At 41.7% G+C, this 24976-nt stretch overlaps 2 protein-coding genes and 2 non-coding genes across 5 annotated transcripts in view; 3 read left to right on the forward strand and 1 right to left on the reverse strand.

Moving 5' to 3' along the window:
* Window positions 1-13547, forward strand: part of LOC105931515 (high affinity choline transporter 1) — a 35613-nt gene extending 22066 nt beyond the window's left edge. For both annotated transcript variants that reach the window (XM_036137138.1, XM_012870220.3), the window contains exons 5-9: window positions 5469-5617; window positions 7279-7422; window positions 7647-7800; window positions 8787-9004; window positions 11126-13547. In XM_036137138.1, coding sequence (XP_035993031.1) covers window positions 5469-5617; window positions 7279-7422; window positions 7647-7800; window positions 8787-9004; window positions 11126-11665 — 1205 coding nt within the window. In that variant the 3' untranslated portion in view covers window positions 11666-13547. The remainder of the gene's footprint in view (window positions 1-5468; window positions 5618-7278; window positions 7423-7646; window positions 7801-8786; window positions 9005-11125) is intronic.
* Window positions 13548-14920: 1373 nt separating this feature from the next.
* Window positions 14921-14994, forward strand: trnai-aau. Its single transcript has one exon. It is a non-coding gene; the product is annotated as a tRNA-Ile (tRNA).
* A 393-nt stretch (window positions 14995-15387) lies between these two features.
* trnaq-cug lies at window positions 15388-15459 on the forward strand. The gene has a single exon. It is a non-coding gene; the product is annotated as a tRNA-Gln (tRNA).
* Window positions 15460-15632: 173 nt separating this feature from the next.
* Window positions 15633-24195, reverse strand: exosc9 (exosome component 9). The gene is made up of 12 exons (XM_036137139.1): window positions 23929-24195; window positions 23188-23282; window positions 20993-21112; window positions 20741-20843; window positions 18837-18974; window positions 18664-18746; window positions 18432-18564; window positions 17150-17238; window positions 16765-16911; window positions 16494-16681; window positions 15899-15992; window positions 15633-15821 (listed from the first exon to the last, which is right to left on the reverse strand). The coding sequence occupies exons 1-12, from the start codon at window positions 23992-23994 to the stop codon at window positions 15758-15760; spliced, it is 1320 nt and encodes a 439-aa protein (XP_035993032.1). The 5' UTR covers window positions 23995-24195; the 3' UTR covers window positions 15633-15757.
* Between the last annotated feature and the right edge of the window lie 781 nt (window positions 24196-24976).

A 24976-nucleotide genomic window follows, 5' to 3' on the forward strand; every position in this document is an offset into this window, starting at 1 on the left:
TTCTTCTAAAAAAACTAAGGTCTTTGGCCTGAATGCATTTGAAAATTATAATCTGTCTTTTTATGTTGTTTTTAGCTCCTTCCTCTCCGAGTGGTCTTTCAGCCTAAGCTGGTACAGGACTTGATTCACTGTGAATTCACCCTGTCATTATTCTGACATTTAGCTAATCTAAATTATTATTATGTTTTTATCCTAACTGGCCTAAAACAGAACAGGTTCAGCATTATTTAGTATCAGACAGAGAAAAACATTTATTTAGGCCTTCAGAAAAGAAAAAAGTTTTAAGCTCAAATGTGTGGTAAATTGGTAGATTTACTAGATTCCTGTGATCAGTCAGTTCGGTTATCTGAATAATTCACTGGTAAGCTTCAATGGTAATGATAGTGCTGCAATTTTTTCTGTTTTTAATGTTTTTAATGACTGATAATATTAAAGTAAATGAAAATGACTTAGTTAGACAGCGTAACTAGGAAGTAGTTGAAGTCATTTTACTGCAGAGGAATAGTTTGCAGTGTTGTTGTTTTGTCAAATTCTGCTGCCAGTCTGCCTAGACTCTGGTTGGATGAGATAAAAACACATTTCATCTTGTAAATTCCTTTTTACTATGGAAAACATTTGAAATGTCTTATTTTTACGTCTACACACCTTTTAATGTTTATGTACCAATGTTTATGATTTGCATATTTCCCAGTGATATTGTTTGTGACTGTGTGTGTTAATGCACCTAACGAAATTCTTTGGTGTGTGTTTTGGGGGAGGAGAACGTGAGGGATGAACTTGTTTGATTAGATTTACTATATGTCGACATAAATCTCTTTTTTCTCTTTTTCTTTTGTGCAATATGAACTAACAGATCCAGTTTTCACACATCCTGCAATGGGTATAAATGGTTAATCAAAGTAATCTCACATGATTTGTAAAGCTAGTGAAGTATTTCTATGTTGGAACCTTTTGAGATTTTATCAGGTTATAACCACAAACAGAAAGTAGTGCATAACTGTGAAGTGGAAGGAAAAAAATCTACTTACTTTTATTTTATTTATTTTTACATATTAAGGTCGGAAAACTGTGGCATACATATGTATTCAATCTCCTTTACTTTGACACACCCTAAATAAAATCTTGAGGATTTAGTTGGCTTTAGAAACCATCAGTGTGTGATTTAATTCTGAGCGTAGATCCAGCTGTTCTGTTTAGTTATTCTTCTAAAAAAGCCTCCAGATTAATTTAGCAAGAATGCCCTCTAGTTAGATTAAAGCAGGTACTGATTTTGTTCGGCACCTCAGCTACATCTGAAGAACGATTTTACCCACCGGTACAACAGGCTGATCCTGAAACTTTTTATTCTTAATTAGTGCAAAATTATTACAATGTTGGCTACAACACAAAGCATTTGTCCTTTAATAACCACACTTTTTACGTACTCTTTAATGTCATGGTATATAGGACCACATCTATCAAATGATGTTTTCTCAAAGGCAGACTTTGGTGCATTAAAATCTGCTTTGAATTAATGTATTAAAATTGAGTAAATAACAGCAAGTGTTTTCAAAGAAATACTGACTCAAATCCTCTTCTTACATTGCTAGACAAAAAAGTTTTTTTTTTTTTTCTTCAGTCGAGCCCAAAACAATTTGCAATAAATAATAAGATAATTGAGAAATTTCTTCTTCTTTTTTTAACCTTCGGATCTTCAATGATTTGCACATCCCTGTCCTACAGAAAATCTTTACTAATTTGTTTATTTAAAATGATCATATTTTGCGGAGCAGGTAAAAAGATTCCCATCATTTTTGCTTCTTTTGTCGTTTTTTTAAAATAACTTTTTTCGCTCTCGAGTGCTTCTGACTTGACAGGTGCCAAACCAGGCTAAAACCGCAATTGAATCTGTTGACCTGCAAACAACCCTGCATCACTCTGAGCACTTTGCCGTGGCACTAAAACATGGCGGTGGGAGTATCGTGCTGTGGGGTTGCTTTTCTTTAGCATAGACACAAACGGATAACTTCTGGCAATGCTTAAAAATCTCTGTGTCTAGATGTACACAACTGGTAGACATAACCCAAAAGTCTTGCAGCTGTGGCCGCAGCAAAAGACGGCCTAGCAAGGTTTAAACTCAGAGACTCTGAATACAAATGGATGCCACATATTGTATTTATTTTTTTCTCCCAGAAAACATTTTTGAATGATCATGTGTCCTTCTTGCTTTTCACAGTTATTTACTACTTTGTGTTTGTCTGTCTCATAAATCTAATAAAAATGCAAAAAGAGGAAAAAGTCCAGTGCATTTGAATATGTTTGCATGACACTGTGCCTAATAATTGTCTTTCTAACAATGTTTGTAAAACAGATTTGGAAGAAAAGGAAGCAGTTAACAGTGTGTGAGACCCTCGAATCAACGATCATATTCACAAAGCAGCCCCCTTCTATCTATGCAGATCTATAATAAGGGGACCCGACAAATTTTAGCCATACCTCAAGGTGTTGTTTTTGGATCAGTTGTGCAAAGATCCCTAACATGCACTGGGACATTGCATATGCACACATGCACAGAAAACACCTGACACCTTAGAGTGCTCAGAGCAATTGACCCTCTGGATCGTTTCCTAGAAGCTGTAAGAAGTGAGCTTCTGGTTGTGCTGGATGGCTCGGCTCCAGGAGCTGCTCAACTTTTTAAACACTTTGCTTTCCCCGTCACATACCAGGTGGTATCAGCACTCACTTATCTGCCAGGAAGAAGTCTGTAACAGGACAGAACTGAAGCACAGCGTGTGGTTGTCTGTATCTGTGCATGTGCGCATAAGCATGGGGCTTGTGAGAGGGGCAAGGATCTAAAAACAACACAGGGCCCATCTCTGACTCTGCACATTGAGTCTTCGAGTCTCTCACCTTTCCTCTTGCTACATTTAGCACATAGGAGTCGCAGCACAGCATAGATCAGAGGTACATCCTATATCTGGTGAACAGACATTATTTACGATGGAGTGAATGTGTTACATCATGTGATAAGTTACAGATCAAACACCTTTAGGACCTAAGTAGATCTGGATGTGCATGCAGACATAACTAGGTCAAGTCTAGATTTAGTTCATGTGAATTTCAGATTGCACGGATGCTGTTCATGTTACCGCTTCTAGCTAACTCATTTTCGTTGAAACATTTCAGTTTAAACTAAACTACTGGATGCAACACCGGTGATAGAAAAGGTAGGAAATGCTAAAGTGCTGCGGAAGGGGAAAGACTTAAAACAACTATTATGTGCAGGTTTTGAGATTAATTCATATATACAAAAATACCTTTTTGTAAACCATGTCAATACATATTAAAAAGAATAAAGGTTCAATGTCTTGCAACAGTATTTCAAACCCCTTGAACATTTTTCAGCCATAAACTGTATTTTTAGGTAATGCACAGCACATAGTAGCAAAGGATACATGAGTTTCAAAGTGTTCTACAAATAGAAAGTGTGGTGTGCGTAGGCATAAAGCCCCCCCCAGGGGCAATACTTTGTAGAACCACCTCTCACCAGTTACAACCACACAGTTAATTACAGAGGTGTGATTAGGGCCATGGAAACCAGGCGAGTACAATCAGGGGGAATCCTGACCAGCTGAGGGTTACTGAATACAGAGGAAGCTACGCATGAGCTGCAAACCAAAGGGAAAAAGACTAACACTCAAAATAGTAGCCAAAATAAAATGCAATGACACCAGAACACAATAACTAAGAACTCCCAACACAAAGGAATTAACCTATATGGCAAGACCTAAATGACAATAATAAACAACCCTAAATGATTCTTCCAAAAAAAGTAAAAAACAAAGCAACTGGACTTGTTTTCCGTAGTTGAAGACGTTTCACTTCCTCTCCAGGAAGCTTTCTCAATTCAAAAAGTCTGGAGTAATGATGCAGTACCAAGCTTTATACTACTGCCAATTGAGAAAGCTTCCGGGAGAGGAAGCAAAACGTCTTCAACTACGGAAAACAAGTCCAGTTGCTTTGTTTTTTTTACTTTTTTTGGAATGACCATGACCTGGATGGCTGAGAATCTTCACCAGCAACCCTAAATGATCAAAATGAGGAAATAATCCAAACACCTACAGATCATGAGTTGACTTTCTTTTTATCACTCTTCTAAAAAAAAAAAAAGTCAGAAAGACCCAACTAGTATTTGCCCTGTGAACAAGTGTCCCACTGGGGCTGAGAATCTCTGCAGCTCCTCCAGAGTTACCGTGAGCCCATCTCTGCTTGATGTCCTCCTCACCTTGGCGGTCAGGTTAGCTACACGCTATCTCTTGTTAAAGGAGATGTTAAAGGCCTTGGATCTTGTTTGATGACCTTCTTCACAACTTTCTCCCAGACCCGTCTGGTGTGTTTCTTGGTCTTCACGGTGCTGTTTGCTCACTAATGTTCTCCAACAGACTTCTGAGGCCTTCACAGGAACGGCTGGATTTATACTGAGATTAAATGACACTCTTTTTACTTATTAGGTAGCCTCGGAAGGCACTGGTTGCTCTGGATTTTGTCCTAGTTACCGAGCAAGAGGGGGCTGGATACAAATACACGCCACACTTTTCAGATTTATATATTTAAACACCGTTGAAAAGCATTTATCCTGATCGCGGAGAAATCCCAGTAAAAGACATTGAAGATTGTCGTAGCAATGCGAGCTGAGATAACAATGTTCAAGGGGTATGAAAAACTTTTAAAGGTGCTGCGTTGGTATGGAGAGTCTGGGTCAAAGCCGGTGGGGAGGACAGAAAGTTGAGAGTGGGTGGTGGGTGAAATCAGCAGGTGGAGGGGAGAGGGGAACTGTCCACCGGGGGGTGAGTGGCGATAGATGGTGCCGATCTGACACTTCTCTGTTTAAGGGCTTTGTTGTGGTGTGGCTGCAGGCTGCTGCAGGGGGATCGATGGCAATGTGGGAGAAGAGACGGTGAAGGTAGTGATGCTTTGCTTGCCTTGTTTGAGTAACAAGTCTTTTATTAATACACATGTTTCTTTTTTTTTTTTTTTTTTTTTACTTTTCACACTTGTTTAACTACATAAATAATCAGTATTTAAACGTAAACGACCCAAGTTGGTGAAAATAGTGTCACATGAGTAAATTGCCTCAGATTTTTTTTTTTTTTTATTATGGTTCAGTTGTATCATTTCTGTTGACCTTCTTGGTTAATTACAGTATTTAACCACAGTCACCAAGGCGTTAAACGTAACTTGTATTAAATGACACAAACGTATTTCCTGACCATGTTCTTGTTAACATTTCAGTGTTAACCTCAATACATTAGCATATGTGTAAAAACATAAGTGAATGCATCTAAATCTGGATATGTCTGTGTGAGAGAGCGACTGCGACTCTAACAAAGCTGTGTTACTAAACTATGACAGTAAAGACCTGCATGTGCCCACAGAAGGCAAGACGCTGTCAGTCCGCCTGTACTCATCTCTCTGCTGTGTTGTTCCAGCTGGAACCATGAGAGTCATCCTGGAGCTGCCTTACGTCTACTCCATCATCATCTCCTCAGTGGTGGCCATCGTCTACACCCTGCTGGGGGGGCTCTACTCTGTGGCCTACACGGACGTCATCCAGCTAATCCTCATCTTTGTCAGCCTTGTGCGTAAAACACTATAACGTGCATGTTTAAAGTTGCTCTTTACAGCGCCATCTCCTTTCCTGATAAATATTAAAGCCCTCTAGGCGACGAGTCCTATCACATTACTTAGCCGCACCAGAGTGGAACGATATGGATGGCAGCATATTGAGGAATAATATTTCAGTTGAGTTGAAAGTTGGCTTGTGGTAATGCGGGCTATCGGATTACTTGTAAAATTAAAGCTCTTAGATTTCAATGTACCAGAACAACAAAACCGTGGCTTAGATCTCTGGCTTGTCTCTGTGATGTACGGCGTTCAAAAGGCTCAGCGATGAATGGAAAAGTTATCCACCTGGTTGCTACAACCCACAATGCTTTGCATGAATTATGGGAACATTAAACAAATGAGAAAATGTGGGAAAAAACATGGGAACATTAAGTCTTATTTTGTAAACAAGATAATATTTTCATACCAGTTCCTTTATCTTTCAATGACTGAGCTGAAAATATGGCCTCTTATATACATTGAGCTGCTTTGCCGTCTACATTACTGTGGATTAATAAGCTATGAAGAGTCTCGTGTCGTTCTGAGGAGTGTCACTGTCTACAAAGTAATAAGACGTGGTTGGGTACAACCTCGTGGGTCTCACAGCAGATACACAACACCAGTCCTGGGTTGTGTAGCGTCATCGTCATAAGAGAAACGGACTTCAAAGCTGCTCACGCGTTTACTGTAATACTATAGTAATGATAAACTACTGTCATTTAGATAGTGTGCTGTTTTCTATGTTTTTCACCCTGCAAAGTTCACAATGTTTGTATAAAATATGTTTTAGTGTTGTGTTGAGAATGCAGTCAGAGATTTAAAGACCACAAAGTCATCGGGTGTTAAATATGTAATTTTATGAGTGAAAATAACTACTTTATTTGACCTGTCTTAAAGCTAAAATAATACCTGATAGAAGTGAAGTTTTATCTGGTTGTAAGTTCAGCCCCGAACAGCGCAAACAAGTACTGATGCTTAATAGAGTCGTGTTCGTAGAAGACTACTGGTTCTAAAAGATTTAGCCTGGTACAGCACAGGTAAAAGAAACGTCAGCAACTATCTGATTTTAGGGGGAAAAAAGCCTGAAAAATAAGCAATTTAGCAAAAAACAATCTAGTTACAAGAGCTGCATAGCTCCTTAATGACGATTAGCTACCAAACCAAACTGCTTGAGTGTAGCTGGCAGTATCTTACTGCAGGTTGCCTCCGCCAATCGATCCTACAGCAAGGCAGTTCAATGACAACTCCAAGCAAGCAGGATTACGTGTTTCTCATCAAGGCTAAACAGCAACTAGCCTAAATGCAGCTCAAGTAGTAAAGTTTCAAAACAGTTTATTCTTGATCTTCCTATGTTGAATGAAAAAGCAGTGTTCAGATTTTAATAAGATTTTCCTGACCTGTTAGTTTCTTTTCTTGCCATTTTTCCATTTTATAGACTTAGACATTGAATATTTTCATAAATTGATATGAAAAAATAAGTAATGGAATTATTTTTTTTTTTTTTATTAAATGACTTTTTAAGTAAAGAATCTCCCCAACTCTAAGCTGAGCATAAACGGTTGTAGATTGTAGAAACGGAGCTTCTTCTTTCGCCATTATTGAGACTTATTTGCGTGCTTGTGTTTGCGTTTACAGTGGGTGTGCGTTCCCTTCCTGTTGACCAACCCCCACTCTGTGGACATTTCGCTCTCGGCGTACAACCAGACCTTCCAGGCCCCCTGGGTGGGCACAGTGGAGCTCAATGAGGCCGGCAAGTGGTTCGACGACTTCATGCTGCTGGTGAGTGGAGCGCGGGAGAAGCTTCTGCATGCTCGCTGGGGGATAAATGTTATTTCCTGCCACTTCAACAGTTAAATGAAATATAGCGCAGTTGTTGACTTAATCATTAGCTGAGGAAAACAGCCAAGCATAACAACACTGGGACATCGTGTCTGCTCCTGTTGTCCTATATTTCCGCGCAAACTAATTCCTGTCATCGTGTCTTCACTGTGTATTTGCGCCAGGCTCTGGGCGGCTTGGCCTACCAGGCGTTCTACCAAAGAATCCTTTCCTCGTCATCTTACACCCAGGCTCAGATGACCTGCTTCGCCTCAGCAGCCTTCTGCCTGGTGCTGGGTATCCCATCTGTCCTGGTCGGGGCTGTCGCTGCGTCTACAGGTACGCCTCCTCCTCGACGTCCACCTGTGGAAACGTCTGATATGAAATCACCCGATTTACTGTCTAAACCAGGGGTGTCAAACTCATTTTGGTTGAGGGGCCGCATACAGCTTAATCTGATCTCAAGAGGGCCACACGTGTTGATTTTTATATTAAATTAATTTCACTTTTACACAATATATTATGAATAACCTCAGCGTTTTTAAGGAAAGTATGTGCAATTTCAACAATACTTTTACTCAGTTAAACATTTACTTGTGCATTATGCATAAGATCTGATCACAGTGATTATACAATGTTGAAAAACATTTATTCACATTTTTTGGAACTTAAAGACACTGTCCTACATGACAAAATACATCAAACAGATAAAAATTAAGAAATGATTTACATTTTTCCACACCTGAAGCTTAATCTGCTAATTAAAAGACAGCGCCCCTCGTGGACAATATAGGAACTGCATATTTTCAATTAAACGAAGTACATGTTTTTTTCAATAATTGTTTTATCATTCACTTCCTTTTATCTCCTCTTTCTTTCACCTTTTGTTTTTTTCTTCTTGTTCTTCCTTTCCTCTCCTACTTTCCCATTGTAGTGTCCATATCATTTGAAATATTCCCCGCATGAATCATAATTAAACTATTCACATTCATAAATCAAGCAGCAGCACAATGGCAAAAGCAGTACTGCTCCACTTGTGAAAGTCAAATCTGATGAGCTCTTTTTGCCATTAAGACAACAATTCTTATTGCCACATTGCCAGACAAGACACTGGAAAAAAAAAAATTTTTTTTTTTATAATGATAATGCATTTAGCCACAGGGCCGGACAAAATTATTCGGCGGGCCGGATCCGGCCCGTGGGCCGTATGTTTGACACCCCTGGTCTAAACGTTGTGTTTTTCTACTAAGGTGTTCAGATATACGTACATAATTCCTCTCCTGGCTTTTAGTATCCCTAAATGTGTTCTGTCCAATGATTCCCAGACTGGAACACCACTGCATATGGGTTACCCACCCCGTATCAGCGTGAGCAGGCAGGATCCATTCTCCCCATTGCTCTGCAGTTCCTCACACCCACCTACGTGTCGGTCATCGGTATCGGAGCTGTTGCTGCTGCTGTCATGTCCTCCATGGACTCAGCCCTCCTGTCCTCGGCCTCGTTGTTCTCCTCCAACATCTACAAGAACATCATCAGGAAGCAGGTGAGAACTTTGGAGGAAGACCCAGGAACCTTTGCTGCAGGGTTTTCTGTCAACTAAGCTTTTTTTTTCATGTTACAACCACAAACCTCAGTGTGGTGTACTGGGATTTTATTGGATTGGCCAACACAAAGTAGAGCATATCTGGGAGGTGGAGGGAAATTATACCAGGTTTTATCAAATATTTCCCAAAAGAAATTAAATGTTAGCCGTGCGTTTTCATTCAATCCCCTTTAAAACAGTATCCGTAAATCAAAATCTCCAGGTAAGCACTTGCTTTCAAATGTCACCGTACTAGAAAAAGACATTTAGTTAAACACAGCTAGTATTAATACAGCTGTTTAGCAAAAGCCTCGTAGGTTATTTGGAGAATGTTAGTAAGAACGGCAGCATGAAGAACAAGGAACAGAGCAGACCGGTCAGTGGTGGAGCAGTTTAAAGCAGAGTGATGTTCAGAAACAATCTCCCAAGCTTTGAACCTCTCAGACAGCATTGTTCAGTCTAGCATCATCAATTGGAAAGAGATTAGCATTTTAGCTAATAATCTGAATACATGCATTTTCTATAATGCTGTCTACATTTCCCTGTTGTTATTATTTTGACAATTTATTGCACATTTGTTGAAATCCTGCATTTTTTTAGGTCTGTGTAGCGCCCTCCTCATGTTTAATGAGTGTACTGCATTGGAAGTGTGAATTAGTATTGCTATAGACCCCTTGCATCTGATGTCACAGTCACGTGATCGGGGGTGCGCGCCTCCATCTTGGTGGGCAGGCTAGCCTGACAGCCCATCTACTACATGACAAAACGGGTGATTTAGAGCGTACTTTTAGTTAGTTTATTTTTGGAATCTAAGCAATGCCTACGACTTGTTGTGCTCCCGGTTGCACAGAGAGGCATTCCAAATCGTTGGATGTACGTTTCTGTCGTTTACCGAAGGATGAGGAAAGAAGAAAGAATTGGATATTTTCAATGAAAAGATCGCAGGCAGACCCTCCCAATGGACTGGGGGAGCCAACATACTACGAGAGAATTTGCAGTCTACACTTCATCTCCGGTAAATTACAACTTAATTCTGCTCTAGTCATTGTTCTACTTTAATAGCGGCGGAGGGGAGGTAGCTATCGCTACACGGGCCGGAGAAGCGGCCCGTGTAGCGATAGCTACCTCCCCTCCGCCGCTGTCTGTAGCAGCAACAGCGGCGGAGGGGCCGTGTAGCTGTTGCAGCTCCAGACCGCGGCGGCTCTCCGGCCAGTGTAGCGATCGCCACCTCCCCTCCGCCCGTTCATGGGCGCTAGTACTTCTATGTTTACGCTGCAATGTCGCCGACACCCCCACCCATTTTAACAAGACAAAAACACCAAAATAATCCGTAGTGAGTGATGTTTTTTTAACCTACCGGGCGGGTCTTCCTCTCTGCTTTCTGCTGTTACACAAACATGTCTGAACATCCATCCATCCATTTTCTGACCGCTTAATCCCTCATTGCGTCGCGGGCGTTTGATGGAGCCTTTTTCCTGATATAAAATAATTGCAGCCGTCCAGTGGTTCCATGGCTTTCGTGCTCTCTTGTCCATACTGGCCTGCGTGTTTATAAAGCAGCTGTGTCGCGGTACGAAACCATTGGCCAGCATTTCAGACTCGCTCCGTCCCTTCAGGCTTTTGCTGTGTGGATCTGGCAATCTGATACCATCAACCATCAACTTACTCTTAAAACGATCTTGTGATACGTTATCTAAAGAAGAAAAATACGTGGAGAACTAGTCATTTCGTCAAATGGCGTGCCAACCAATATGGCCGCCACGCAAGGGGTTCTGGGTAACGGAGTCACGTGGTTGCAAGGGGTCTATTGGCTCAAAGATATTGTCACCCAGAGAAACCAACGTCACTATCTCTGCCGCTGTGGCAGGTTCTGCAGCGGTGCTGCTACATAGTAGCGTACACAAATAGGAACTGCCTTCATTTTCATTCTGAACAATAATAACACTTTTATCTGGTCTCTCACACTTTAACAGAGAGACACAGACCTGTTGGATGATATCAGTTCTGTTTCAGCTGTAAAGGAAGGCTGCGTGAACAATACTCCATGTTAATGTTGCTTTTCCCCTGTTATCGCCCCCTCAGGCCTCGGACTACGAGATGCAGTGGGTGATCCGGATCTCGGTGGTGGCGGTGGGTCTAGCTGGCACTGGCCTCACGTTCCTGGACAGCAGCGTCCTGGTCTTCTGGCTGGTGGGCGTGGACATGTCCTACACCATAATGTTTCCCCAGCTGGTCTGCGTGCTCTTCTTTAAGGTGTCTAATGGTTATGGAGCCTGCGTGGGCTACATCCTGGGCCTTGTCATGAGGGTGCTGAGCGGCGAGCCGCTGATAGGCCTGCCGCCCGCCATCAGGTTCCCCGGCTGCCGGCTGAACAAGGAGGGGAAGCTAACCCAGTTCTTCCCCTTCCGCACAACCATCATGCTCATGTCGCTGGTGTCCATCGTGCTCTTTTCATGGCTGGCGTCCATAGTTTTCACCAAAAACCTGCTGTCCGACAAGTGGGACGTGTTCGACATCAAACGCAAGGAGGCACAGACAGCCGGCGCGTCAGATGGTAAACTTCCAGACACCAACGAGGACGCCGCTGCAGCCAGGACGCTGCTGCGCACCACCAGCTGCTGAAGAGGCCGAGGGAGGCCTGGCCTTTTTTGACTGGGGGGTGGGATGTCAAAGAGGGGGAACAATAAAGCCAGATTCCACTATGTGCACACTTTCTGAACGTTTAAATATCATACATTTACGATGAACATTTATGGTCGTACATCACTGAAGTGGAAGCGCTTCAGTTATAACCAGAAAGCCGTTTCAAATATGTATTTTGTAAAAAAAAAAAAAAAAAAAACTTTTTTTTGTTTTGTTAAATGATATAAAATAAAAAGCTCAGCCTTGTGCCTACCAAAGAACAGAGTTGCACATTTGTCCCCTAAGCTTTTAAATAGAAAAAGACACTGTGAGGCTAAACTGTCAACTCAGAATGCCGTTGAAATGTTGATTTATTTAGTAATTCAGATCAAAGAGTGAACCTGAAGTTTCTCAGAAAAGCTGAAAATTACATCAGACCAATAAAAACTTATTTTTAATCTGGGATTTTTGGCCCAGTATCTCTGTGTAATTTTCAGCAGTGTTTCTTAAAGTTTAGGACACCGCTCGGTTTACCAGTGAGCAGGTCCTGAGATCCTCTTCAGAAATGAAAAATAAATCAAACTCACTAATGAAAATTATAACGAGACACCTTTTGATTCTCGTTCAAAGCTGCAGGTAACCCCGCACCTTTTTCTAACACATGTTTTCCTTCCACTCAATTTTCCATGAATCTGCTTGGATACAGCACTCCTCATCAGTGTCTGGCTGTTTTCAGGATGACGGTCAAGTCAGCCGTCTTCCTTATAGCTGCATAGACTATAACTTATGATTTTTGTGTAAAATAAATAAATAATTGGTCGTATTTAATGTTAACTTTTTTCTGAGAAACAAGATTGGATTTAAATAATCTGGAAGACAACCATCAAAATTCACATAAATAGGCCCTTGAAATGTATCAGGCTATGTATTCTGAATCTATACAACTTGAGTTTCACTTTCAGTTGAATTGCTGGGGGAAAAAAAACGTTTCTGTGATTTTCTAAGTTATTGAGATATATTTATATATCGTGGCAATAATGCATGAAAAACTCATTTACAGAAGGGCCATTTTCTTTCAAGCAGCTGCTATCCTGACAATTTAAATCTCAAAACCGTATGTGGTTGTTTTTTTCCTGTTTGATGGTTGGATTGTAAACACTTTTGAATACCGCTTGTATTTTTTTTTTTTTCATGTATTCGTCTTCATATAAAGACCTGGCAGTTTGTTGTGCGGTGAGATTGTGGCTTGCTTGTGAAACCCAGATATGCGGTGTTCGGTTCGGCTCTGGTGTCGGTCCACTGAGAACTGGCCATCGCCGGACTTCATCACATCGGGTTTTACTCTAAGTCACTTTTCTGGTACCTCGTGGAGTGGTATCGTTTATTTTGAGGACTTTTGAACTGGCTGGAGAGGAAAAATAAGCCCTACATGTACATGCTGGACACACAGGAACGCATCCATGTTTTTACAACTGAAGTGCTGATTTTTACCTTTATTGTACTCTTGTACTGTATATTAACACTTTTTACTTTTTATTAAAGCTTAGTAGAATGTATCATTTAGAATTTTTTTTTCTAAATGTATTAACTTTTAAAGTATAAAACTGGTCTGTCTTGAGTTTTGCAGAACAAAGTTAAGAATTTCACCTCCGGGATGGCTGTAATAGCAGTGGGTGTGGGTGGCTCTGTCCATTTCAAGACCACTTATCACGAATTATTCAAATATATTTGTGTAATAATAATCCTGTCACAGATGCTGTTCATACGTGCGTTGCTCTCTCTGCTGTAAACCTGTAAAGGCTTGTCAAGGTCCTACTTTGTAATCCAGTGTAAATCACAACGGGGCGATGTTCTGTCAGAATAAAGGCTGAAGTTAAATGGTTTGGTGTTTCCCCGCATAGCTCCCAGCAAACATATTGTAAATTTATATTTTTGGAACGATTGTAAGCAGTGTATCTGGTTTGAATTAGGAAGCTCACCTTCATAACAGGAACCAACAGCTTCTCTATTTAGAACCAAGGAGCTCAGGTATCAAAACGGAGGACTTCTCCACTGCAAAGCTAGAGTCCCAAGAGTCCCAAGTGTTCAGACGCTTTCCCTTTGGGTCACTTGAGGCCAGGCTGTGAGATTGTGTCCCCAAACGATAAAACTAACACCGGTAACACTATAGGAACAGGTCAGGTCTTCAGGCGCCTGGTAGGGATGAACCAGCAGCACTGCTTGTGCGACGCTGGTCACACAGAGTTCAGTCACTGCAAGTGTCAACCAAGTGGGATTAAGTAGCTTTTCCTGTCAGGCCGTAGATCTCAGGTTGAGATGAGGAGTGGAGAGAGACGTTGCTGTGTCCTGTACTTTTCCACTCCAGTGTGTGTGTGTGTGTGTGTGTGTGAGAAATACATAATACCTCCTCTCACTGTCTCTTATCAGACAGTCAGTGGAAGAAGGCAAAACACAAAGTAGCCTTCTCAAGCAGTCATTAATTTGTGTTTGTGGAAAGGATTGGGTGGCAGGATCACCCAGTCACAGTAAACCCATCGCTGCCATTTAAAGTATCACTAATGGCTGCTTATCAGTGATGAAGGGAATTATCTGGCAATGATTGGCTGGAATAAATTCAAAAGGCTTTAGGGACCAAAGGGGAAAGCGTACAGTCTGCAGCTCCTTGCAAAAGCACTGACACCAACAAACTTCACAGCACTTTTTGGAGGTTTGGGGATTTCTAAATAACCTTACCTGCAAACCGAAATCTCGCGGTATTTGTACGTTCACACACACGCGATGTGCAGAAGTGCTACACATGATCGATCATAATTAATTTCTAAACAAAATAGTGAACTCTAAGCCGATGGAATGGATGCATGTTTATTTTTTTCTCCCCAAATTAAAATCTGAAAGGTGTGGCAAGCGTTATTCATTCAGCCCCCCATAGTGAGTACTCCACGATCACAGCTCCACGTTTTATGGGTATGCCTCTACCTCTATCCATTGTGTTTTACAACATTCAGTAGCTCAAGATCGATAAGACTGAATGGAAAACGTGAATTTCATAGGTTCTTAAGTATATCTTAGTTGCTGAAGTTGTCGGAACTTAATTTGTGTAACACATGAATATGCTTAGTAGCTCTGGCTGTGTGTTTGGGGTTTCTCTTTCACATCAAGCTATAAGCCTCAGCTCGCGAACGTAAAGTCGTTGTCATGTTGTAGAGTTTCACATGGTTGTAATTCTTAACGAGTACTGATATCGCTCGCTTCCATGGCCGGTTAGCTCAGTTGGTTAGAGCGTGGTGCTAATAACGCCAAGGTCGCGGGTTCGATCCCCGTACGGGCCAACTTGTTTTCTTGTCCCTTCACAGCAATCAGCAGACGACGCAGCACATCGGGATTAAATACTAACGTTTCGCTAAAATCATAAAAACTTTTCCTATTCTACGATCATCCTTCCTTCTAGAAAAAAAATAAACGTAATTTGATTTTATTTGATCCCCACAGCAGATCGGATGGTGACTGAATGGTCCATAATTACAGCATTTTACTATTTCTATGAGATATTTATTTAGCGGTGGCTGTAGGCGGATATACTGGTCGTTTCATCGGAACGGAATTAACATCTGTCCGTCCATTGTTCCTATCGGGATCGCGCTGTTGTCAGCAGCAGACATCAGGCGGAAACCTGCTGTAATGACTTGTATCAATAGTGATTCTGTCGGCCCGACACCAGCGCAGGTTCCATGGTGTAATGGTTAGCACTCTGGACTCTGAATCCAGCGATCCGAGTTCAAATCTCGGTGGAACCTGTCTTTTCTTAACGCTTTCCCATAAACCTAGTCTGCTTTATAAACTACCATTGGTCAACGTATTCCTCCCGGTAACATTAAATATTTGTTTTAACAACTTGTCTGACAATTGGAAAACTAAATCCGTGATTAATTGTTATGTATGATTCATAAGCCCTTCAACAACAAAACAATTAAACGTTGTAAAAAATAGATTTATTTGGTCAATGTTACATTACAGTGAATTTTAATGTTATTTAGTAGTATTTTATGTTGTTTTTATTTCATTTTAAGCTGCCGTCAGATCAAGAGAACGAAGTCATTTCTTCCTTTGTTTCCTGGATGTTGCTGCCCCCTTCTGGCCAGAACTGGAACCTGCATTTCTACAGAAGAGAGAAACCAGCATTATTATGTGCGTCTACTTCCTCAGCTTTAATGAAAAAGATCTGGGTGCACCTACTTAGCTTTTCCTGTTGTCTCGGGATAAAGGATGACCACCTCCTCCTCCTCCTCCTCCTCCTCTTCGTCACTGTCTAATATCTCCACAACATCCGCTTAAAGAGAAAGCAGATTCCGACAGTGCTGCAATGAGTATTTGCCTTAAACATTTCTCCGTTTTTTTTTTTTCCTTTTTATTTGTCACATTTAAATGTTTACAATCATACTTAATAATGGATAAAGAAAACCCCACTGAATACAAAAGGCAATTTTCTAATTATGATTTAATTCATTGGGGGTAAAGAAAGTTATCAAAACCTACCTGCTCCTCTGGGGATAAGCAATTCTCCCCCAAACCTAATAACTAGCTGTGCCTTCGTTAGCTTGAGTAGGCCACTCCAAAACTTATTTCATCTCATTTTTTTATTTTTATTTTTTTACTACATCATTCAGAGGTGGCCTTGCAACTGTGGTTTTGAGTTTAAGGTTCTGTGATGATAGCTGGACATATATATTCATCAAATATATAGATTTATTTGGTGACCTGAGACAAAAAAGCAAAAGAACGAGAAAAACTTCCTTTAGGACTTCAGCATCAAGTGAGAAAATAATCAAACCTTTTCTGCTCTTGCTTTCTTTATGCTGTTCCTCCTCCATCTTCGTCATTTCCTCCACGCTGTCCCCTCCGCTGCTCACTCCTTCCTCATTCTCCTCCTCTTCCCCTTCCTCTTCCAGGCCCCAGGTGTTGCGCACACCCTCCCCTACCTGTCCGACCCCTGGTGCCGGCACCAATGGGGACGGCGCCCTGATGGATGGGGTTAAAGAGGCCAACTAGCAAAGATATATATATTTCTCTCCCTGTCCTCTTTTAAGATCACTTCAGGATACGTCTGAGGCGGAGCTTCGGCTGTCTGGAAAACGCTGCTGGCTGTTTCGGCGACATCCGTCATCTCCACGGACGTCTGGTCCGTTTTAAGCGCTGTGATCCGCTCCTGAGGCATGGACTCTGCAAAACCACACCTACCGCCTGCTTTCCTGTGAAATTTAAAAAAACAAAAAAACACACAGATTTACCTTCTGAAATGGCGTAAGGTGATTATTTTTCCAGAGGTGGGATCAAATCGCTGTTTTGCAAGTAAAGTCCTGGTTCAAAAGTCCAAGTCAGATGTATTGTGATTTATATCAAGTTGAGTTTAGAGTCATTCAACATGTGATCAATATGTGGCTTTCCCATCCTAAACCAAACAGTAATATAAGGAACCCTGCAGCTCACCTGGCAGTCTTGTCATTCAGCAGAGCCTTGTTGATGAGCTCTGTGATCTCAGACACCTTGACGCTGGCTATCTTGCTGCATCTCATCACCTTCACCACCACAGAGGGGAAAAAAAACAAAAAAACACCATGAGGAAATGTACGCAGATACAGAAAAACTACGCAGTTGCAGTTAGTTTTAGTACTAACCAACCATAACTAATAATTAAGTGTTGCGCCACTGCCATTTTTTGGCCCCGATACGATACCCGATACCTGGCTGTGCAGTATTGGCCGATACCGATACCGTCTGTTTGAAATTGATGTGTGTGTATATATGAAGAACTGCATACTACTTAAGGTAGTAGAACTTTTTATTGCCTACCTGTTATGTCATGTTTATGACAGTGTAATGTCAGTCTTATGTACACCCCTTCAAATAAAGTGTTACCGAACTTTTTATTGCCTACCTGTAATGGGTGACAATAGTTGAATAAACGTTTGGCTCTCAAAGGCCAAAATAGTGCAACATTCATGAAATTATAACATGTATAATAGTAGTGCAACAGAAAGACAGTAAAATTACATTAATAATTGAATAATCTCTTTTAAACCCTGAGTTTTGGCTCTCAAATGCCAAAATAGTGCAACATTCATGAACTCATATAACATGTGTAATACTAGTCAGGAGAGAGAAGGCTGCGTTCAAGTGACATACAAACATCAAAATGGTATCGGTGCCTATTTGTTGGTACTCGCCGATACTGATGCCATCATTTTAGTGCTGGATCGGAGCCCTGTCCCATACTGGTATCGGTGCAACACTAATAATGATCAGCAATTTCAGTATTTCTGATTTGTTTTACAGTTTGTGAGACAATCTTGACTTAGAAAAAAACCAACTATAGATTCATAACAACTAGAGACGCACCGATCAATAGGCCAGAGATGGGAACGGGCCGGTTTTCCCTCGGTCGACTCAGACCCGGCATCGCAAATAAGAACCACTTCCAGTGAACAAATGCATCGACCACTTTACCGTGAGGCACCTTTTTGAGCTGAACCTCTCGTACGCCATAGTGGCTAACTGGAATCAGCCGCTCCCGCCTCAAAGTAAACTGGAAACCGGTGCGCCGTATCGACCAGAAACAGGCAGATCGGTGCATCTCTAGAAATGACTATGACCTAAATGTGCTTGAGAGTCTTGTCTAAATACAGCAGCCACGCCGAGAGCAGGCTCACATAAATAACCAAGGTCACATTTATTGGTTTAAAACATTTTCAAGGCGTTCTGGTGAGCCCACCTGCTCCTTCAGCAGCATGATCCCCCCGCTGGACTGAATGGAGCAGATCTCTCTGTGCTTGTTCATGGCGATCATCAGCAGGCCGTCCATCACGCGCTCCTCCCGCTCGCACGGGTCCACCAGCAGGTACGTTCTGCACAGAGGACAGGGTTCACGTTTATCATAGCTGTTGCATCTCTGACACACACAGAGGAATAACGGTGGAGCTTCACGGAGAAAACGGTCTCCTCACCCCTGCTGGAAGAAGGCGAAGCTGACGCTGATGGGCATGTGGTAGATGCTCAGAGGAATGGGGTCTCTCTCCTCTGGACCGTACTGCAGACAGAACAACACGCCGGCATGCCGTGAAGAGAGCAATCAGGCTTTAAACCCCTCGCTCTCCTCAGAGGACCCCGGCCGACTCACCACTGTGACCTCCTCCCCCTGGATGCCGACGTCGGGGCGTCTGAAGTGGCACAGGGCGCTGATGGCGGCCACGCTGGCGGCATCCATCAGGTTCCCGTCGTTGTTCAGCGTGTGGACGTCCACTCTGATCTTCCACACCTGCATCGCAGCCACAGCGTCGTTGTTTTATAGGGGTGTGCGTGTTTAACAGCCTCAAAAATACAACTGGACCCTATGGGGTCCCTTCAGAATAAAAGCCAAGCTCTTAATCTGAAGGGACCCCTATGAAAACAGGCTGATTTAACTATTAAAAAGGTTTCTAATACTCAAAGATCCCGTGGAGATAGTGCTACCCTGTGGCAAAGATGAGTATTACCGTAGAAGAGGTTTAACCTCAGACATGGTTCATGATCATCTAGATCAGGGGTGTCAAACTCATTTTGGTTGAGGGGCCGCATTCAGCTTAATCTGATCTCAAGAGGGCCACACGAGTTAACTCATTGCAAGATTAAATAGAACTAATAAAAGTGGACTTGTTGTTAATTTTTATAATAAATGAATTTCACTTTTACACAATATATTATGAGTAACCTCAGCATTTTTAAGAAAAGCATGTGCAATTTCAACAATACGTTTACTCAGTTAAACATTTACTTGTGCATTATGCATAATAACTGATCACAGTGATTGTACATTGTTGAAAAACATTTATTCACATTTTCTGGAACTTAAAAACACTGTCCTACATGACAAAATACATCAAACAGATAAAAATTAAGAAATGATTTAAAATCAATTTTCCACATCTGAAGCTCAGTGCTACCATCTGCTAATTAAAACACAGCACAATATAGGAACTGCATATTTTAAATTAAACGAAGTACATGTTTTTTTCAATAATTGTTTTATCATTCTCTTCCTTTTATCTCCTTTCTTTCATCTTTTCTTTTTTTCTTCTTGTTCTTCCTTTCCTCTCCTACTTTCCCATTGTAGTGTCCATATCATTTGAGATATTCCCCGCATGAATCATAATTAAACTATTCATATTCATAAATCAAGTGGAGCACTATGGCAAAGGCAGTACTGCTCCACTTGTGAAAGTCAAATCTGATGAGCTCTTTTTGGCATTAAGACAAAAAGAGCTCTATTTTTTTGTTGAATAATGATAATGCATTTAGCCACCAGGCCGGACTAAATTGTTCGGCGGATGTTTGACACCCCTGATCTAGAGCGTTCCCAGACTTCTCAGCCTGCAACCTCCAAAACTACCGTGCCACAGAATGGTGAGCCCCTTTTCACCAGTGGGATTTTTTTTGTCTCTTTTTGGGGGGAAATTATGAGAATAAAGTCCTAATATTTTGAGAATAAAGTGTAAAATTATGAGAATAAAGTAGTATTTTTCAAAGAACAGTCACAAAAATGTGCAGCCATCCTCCTGCTTTAAGATAAAAAGTGTTGAGCATTTTATAAAGTTTTACTTTGGTACCGGTTTCACAAATAGAAAAATACAAAATCTTTGTAGCACATATCAAATCATCTCATGACACCCAAGAGGTGTCCCGCAAACTCCCTGATCTCACTTAAAAAAAAAAACATTTTAAATGTTACTATTAGGGGTACCAATAATTGTGCCGACAATAAAACAGATTATTTCCTAAGACAGGATATATCTGCCTCCCTCTGAATGAACTTAAATTAAAAAAGAGACATTTTTAAAGAAGTTATTTCATCAAGGATGTCAATAAACACGGAGGTCACGCACCGTACTGAATAAAGGGATTTTAGAAAGACTCCCTAAAACACTTAATAGCTGAGAGGCTACAGCGTACGAGGTTTTATCAAGAGAAACGCGGCCCCTGCCTCGTCAGCTGGGATCTGAGCAGTTTCTTTGCAGTTTGTTCTCAGAGTCTCGCGGCGTGCATCACCTTTTCTCCAGACACCACGCACAGCGACTCCGTATCGATGCACTTGGAGTTCCTCAGGCATCTCTCCAGCTGTCTGTTCAGCTTCACCGACAACTCCGACTGTCTGCAGGGAGACAGAAAAGTGCCGCTCATGATTTTCTGCTCCAGCAAGCCGGCTAAACTCTTTAAGGCGTAATGAAACGCCGAGGGTAAACAAGCAGGGGGGGTTATGGGACACACACACACACACAAAGATCCTTGGCTCGTCCTCACCTTCCCTGCTCGAAGGCTGGGGAGGCCATCGGCGACAGCTCCAGGTTGAAGGACATGATTCCCTCGTTGGGGCGACTGTCTTTGGGTGCCACCAGCTCACAGGACGCCTGGGCCATGACCCTGAGAAGCACACAGCCGTGACTCGGAGCGAAACTCCATCAGAAACGACATCAGTAGCTCATAGAAGCATCCTTTGCTGCGGTTACCGCTGCAGCTCCTCTGGGCTATCACCTACAGACTGCAGCTTTGGCTCTGACCCACCGCTTTCTAAGCCAACAGCGTGCTCTCGTCTAAACCCTTCATCTGTTTCCAGGCTGGACGTTTTGGGGCCGTTGTCTGGCTGGAAGATGAAACCCCAACTTTGCTTGTTTAGCAGCCTAAAAACAGGCTTCCTCCCCCGTATTTAGCTCCATCCATCTTCCCAGAGGCTCCCAGCAGACGACACCTCTCAGCAGGAGAAAGACACCCCCGCATCATGATGCAGCCACCACCGTGTTTCAGTATCACGGTGTCGTCCAGCGTTTTGTACCCAGGCTGGAGACGTATATTTCGGTCTCATCCGATCAGAACATCTGGCGTTATGCCGTCCCCTGTGTGACCTTTGGCAACAAACCTCTGAGGGTTATACTGAATTACACGCAGCCGGAAACCATCCAGTGTTTAAGCAAAACTTCTGCAGGCAACTGGTTCCACTGGGTTTCATTTAGGGATGTCGGAGAGAAAGGGGGGGAATAAATTTGCATGCTTAAATTATTCTAATTTGTTAAAATATGTAAAAAAAAAAAAACATGCACCCTTTCCTTATGCGCTGTTTTGTGTTTGTTGTTCTCTGAGGCTACGTTCACACTGCAGGCCTTGATGCTCAATTTCGATTTTTTTTTGTGAAATTGTATTTTTTTTTTGCGTGTCCGTTCACATTTCCAAATATATGCGACTTGTATGTGATCTCCTGTGTGAACTGTGTTCATACAACTAAGTGTCCCGCATGCGCAGTAGAGGACGCGATGACGTCATACGTAGCAAGCGTGCTCATTGTTTGTGGAAGTTAACATGGATCGTAATGCTGCAGCGTATCTTGCGTTCTTTACGTTATTCTCCAACCGGAGCCAGCACATTACCAACACAATCTTTTTAAGAAGATCGAAAAGGAAGAGAAACAAATTTTAGTGATGTGAGCGGCTTTACCGATACGGACTTCATTCATAATTTTTGAATGAGAAAGGCAACCTTTATGTGCGTCTGAACGGATCTCTTTAGTGCTCTCACGTAAAAACACGAATCTTCGGCGGCCGTAGCAGCGAGTAAACGCGTTGCTGTATGGACTTGCAACAGGTGCTTGTTAACACACAATAGCCAACCTCTTTTTTTTTTTTTTTTTTTTTTTTTAGTCAACTTCTTTGGTACAGCCAGGTCCACCGTTAGTGACGTTTGTCGAATATCAGTGACGTACAGGTCGGATAAATGCGACCTGGCCGTACAGACACAGGTCGCATTAGAAAAGATCAGATACGTATCGGATTCAGGACCACATATCCAAGCGACCTGGGTCGCATTTGAAAAAATCCGATCTCTGTTGTTCAGACTGTCATAAAAAGATCAGATCCAGGTCGCATAGGGACAAAAAAAAAGGAATTGGGTCACTTCAGGCTGCAGTGTGAACGTAGCCAGAGACTCGCCTGCCTCATAAGCGCTATGAATGAGAGATAAAAAATCAGCACTGAGCTGTAAAAACTAAACTATTTATAGTAGAATCAAGGGGGGGGGGGGGTAGTGTGCTCAAAGAAAATATATAAATACAGCTGGACTGCTAAAAAAAAGAAAAAAGTCAAATAATGGTGGTTTAATGGAGAAATAAACGACAAAAGTGACTTTTAATGGAACCTAACCATAGCTTCCAACCAGAGCATGTATTAAACTAAATTAAATGCAGGCATAAACGGTACATATCAAATATTATCAGCATGTATTAAAAAAAGAAACATCTTTATTAATCCATTAACGACGTTTTTGGATTTCATTTTATTTTTGCTGACTTCAGTCCACCATGAAGGCGCTCCTCCAGAGGTCTGGGTCTTGTTTTCATTGCTGGATCAAACAGACCACTGATTAATATGTGGACCTTAGCAGCTTCTTAGGTCCAAACTGGACTCTCTTTTTCCTAGTACCGAGCTACTAACCTGTGACCGCACGCTCACCTGGTTTGGCCCAGATCCACAAAGCAGCATCCATAGTCGGTTCCAAAAGTGATTTTTATTTTCCTGTAGTCATACGTCTGTCGCCCGTCCAGGCGCTGCAGGAAGAGACAGCAGAGGCTGAGATGCACGTTTCAAAGCTGTCGTCTATTTGATCAAATCAGGAAGACATGCTTCCCATCAGACGCTGCACGTTATACAAAATAGGCACAAAAGTAAGGAAATTCCTGTTTTGTTGGTAACTGCTTGGTGGCAATATATCTTAAACCATTCCGTACTGTGCATCGGTTTTAAAGGAGAACAAAATTTCTGTATTAAGCGTCAGAAATCAAGCAGTCGGAGCCAGTGCAGAGAGACGAGATAGATAGATAGATAGATAGATAGATAGATAGATAGATAGATAGATAGATAGATAGATAGATAGATAGATAGATACTGGGTCACACATCCAGCTCATAAGGGTGGAAACAAGTATTTGTGGGTGTGAGTGATGTTTACTGTAACATCTATTCAAGCCTAATAATTATGAATAAGAATGAATCATTTCACTTCTGGCAAATCACCCAAACGAATGCAGTTTTGTGTCTTCACGTCTCCAGAAAACGGAGAAAATATTACCACATTCTGGGTGTTTTTCCGCTTTGGTCCCTGCGCTAAAACGCAACGCCGTGGAGGATAACTGCTTTGATCGTGTTTTCTGACGCCACGCGTGGACCAATCCAAAGCATCAGAATAAAAACGCACCTTCTTCTCCTCGATGGCTTTCAGTAGGAAGTCCCGCTCGCAGTTGGACAGCGGTGTTTCCTTCATGCTGCAGGCTTCTCTGTTATAGTCACACGTTAGATTTCACCTCTCGGCAACCATGCGGATCTGTCTGTGTTTACACGCTGTGAGCATGCGCGGGTGAACACGGTTTACGGCACTAAAGCCCGACAGGATAAACGCGACATATATTTACTGTACAAACACGCCTCCGGGTTCGGATCACCATCTGGGTCAGATACTGAGCCGAGCACGGCCACGTAGTCTCTAAATACCCGAAACCCAAAATAAAGATAGTTTTAGTTTACGACATGTGCTGCCTTCACTGCAAGAAGGAAACCTGGAAACTCGGGGCTCCGGAACAGCACAGCGTAGGGAAAAATGGGTTTCGTGGAAGGATATATATTAAAAAATGAAGTATAAATTAAACAATAAAGCCTCAAAGAAAGCTACTTAATTAATTGCCTTGTACTTTCCCCCTAATATTTTAAATAAATATCACATTAACAAAATAACTTGGCACAAAAAGAAGCGCCTACATTTAGCGATAGACTAACTGGAACCAAGAGGTTCCAGTAATGGGCAGTTTGTTTTTACCAGGTCCAAAAAGCAATGCTCTAAAGAGATCTTTTATATATATAGATTATTGCGTCTTTGGAATAATCTACCTCAATACATATGCTGCACTCATGGTAAATTATCTTTTAAAACGAATCCAAGACTCCATTTGATGCCCTGAAGTGTTTTTGTTTGTATTGGCTGTTTTATTCTATTTGTTCTCGTTTTATTGGCTGTTTTTATTTTACTTGTTTGTTTTTTTTGTGCGTTCTCTGGTAATTTCTTAACTGCGGTGTGTTGAGAAATGAAATTTTTTGGAAATGTTTTGTATGTTTTTAATGTGGACCCCGGTAAGAGCAGCTGTTTGCCATGGCAACAGCTAATGGGGATCCTTAATAAAATAAAAATACAAAATTACCAACTTTTTTACAGTATGCAAATTGTTGTGCATAAGAAAATTGAATTTGGTGCA

This window comes from Fundulus heteroclitus, chromosome 5, assembly GCF_011125445.2.
Source record: "Fundulus heteroclitus isolate FHET01 chromosome 5, MU-UCD_Fhet_4.1, whole genome shotgun sequence".
In the NCBI taxonomy this organism is placed as follows: domain Eukaryota; kingdom Metazoa; phylum Chordata; class Actinopteri; order Cyprinodontiformes; family Fundulidae; genus Fundulus; species Fundulus heteroclitus.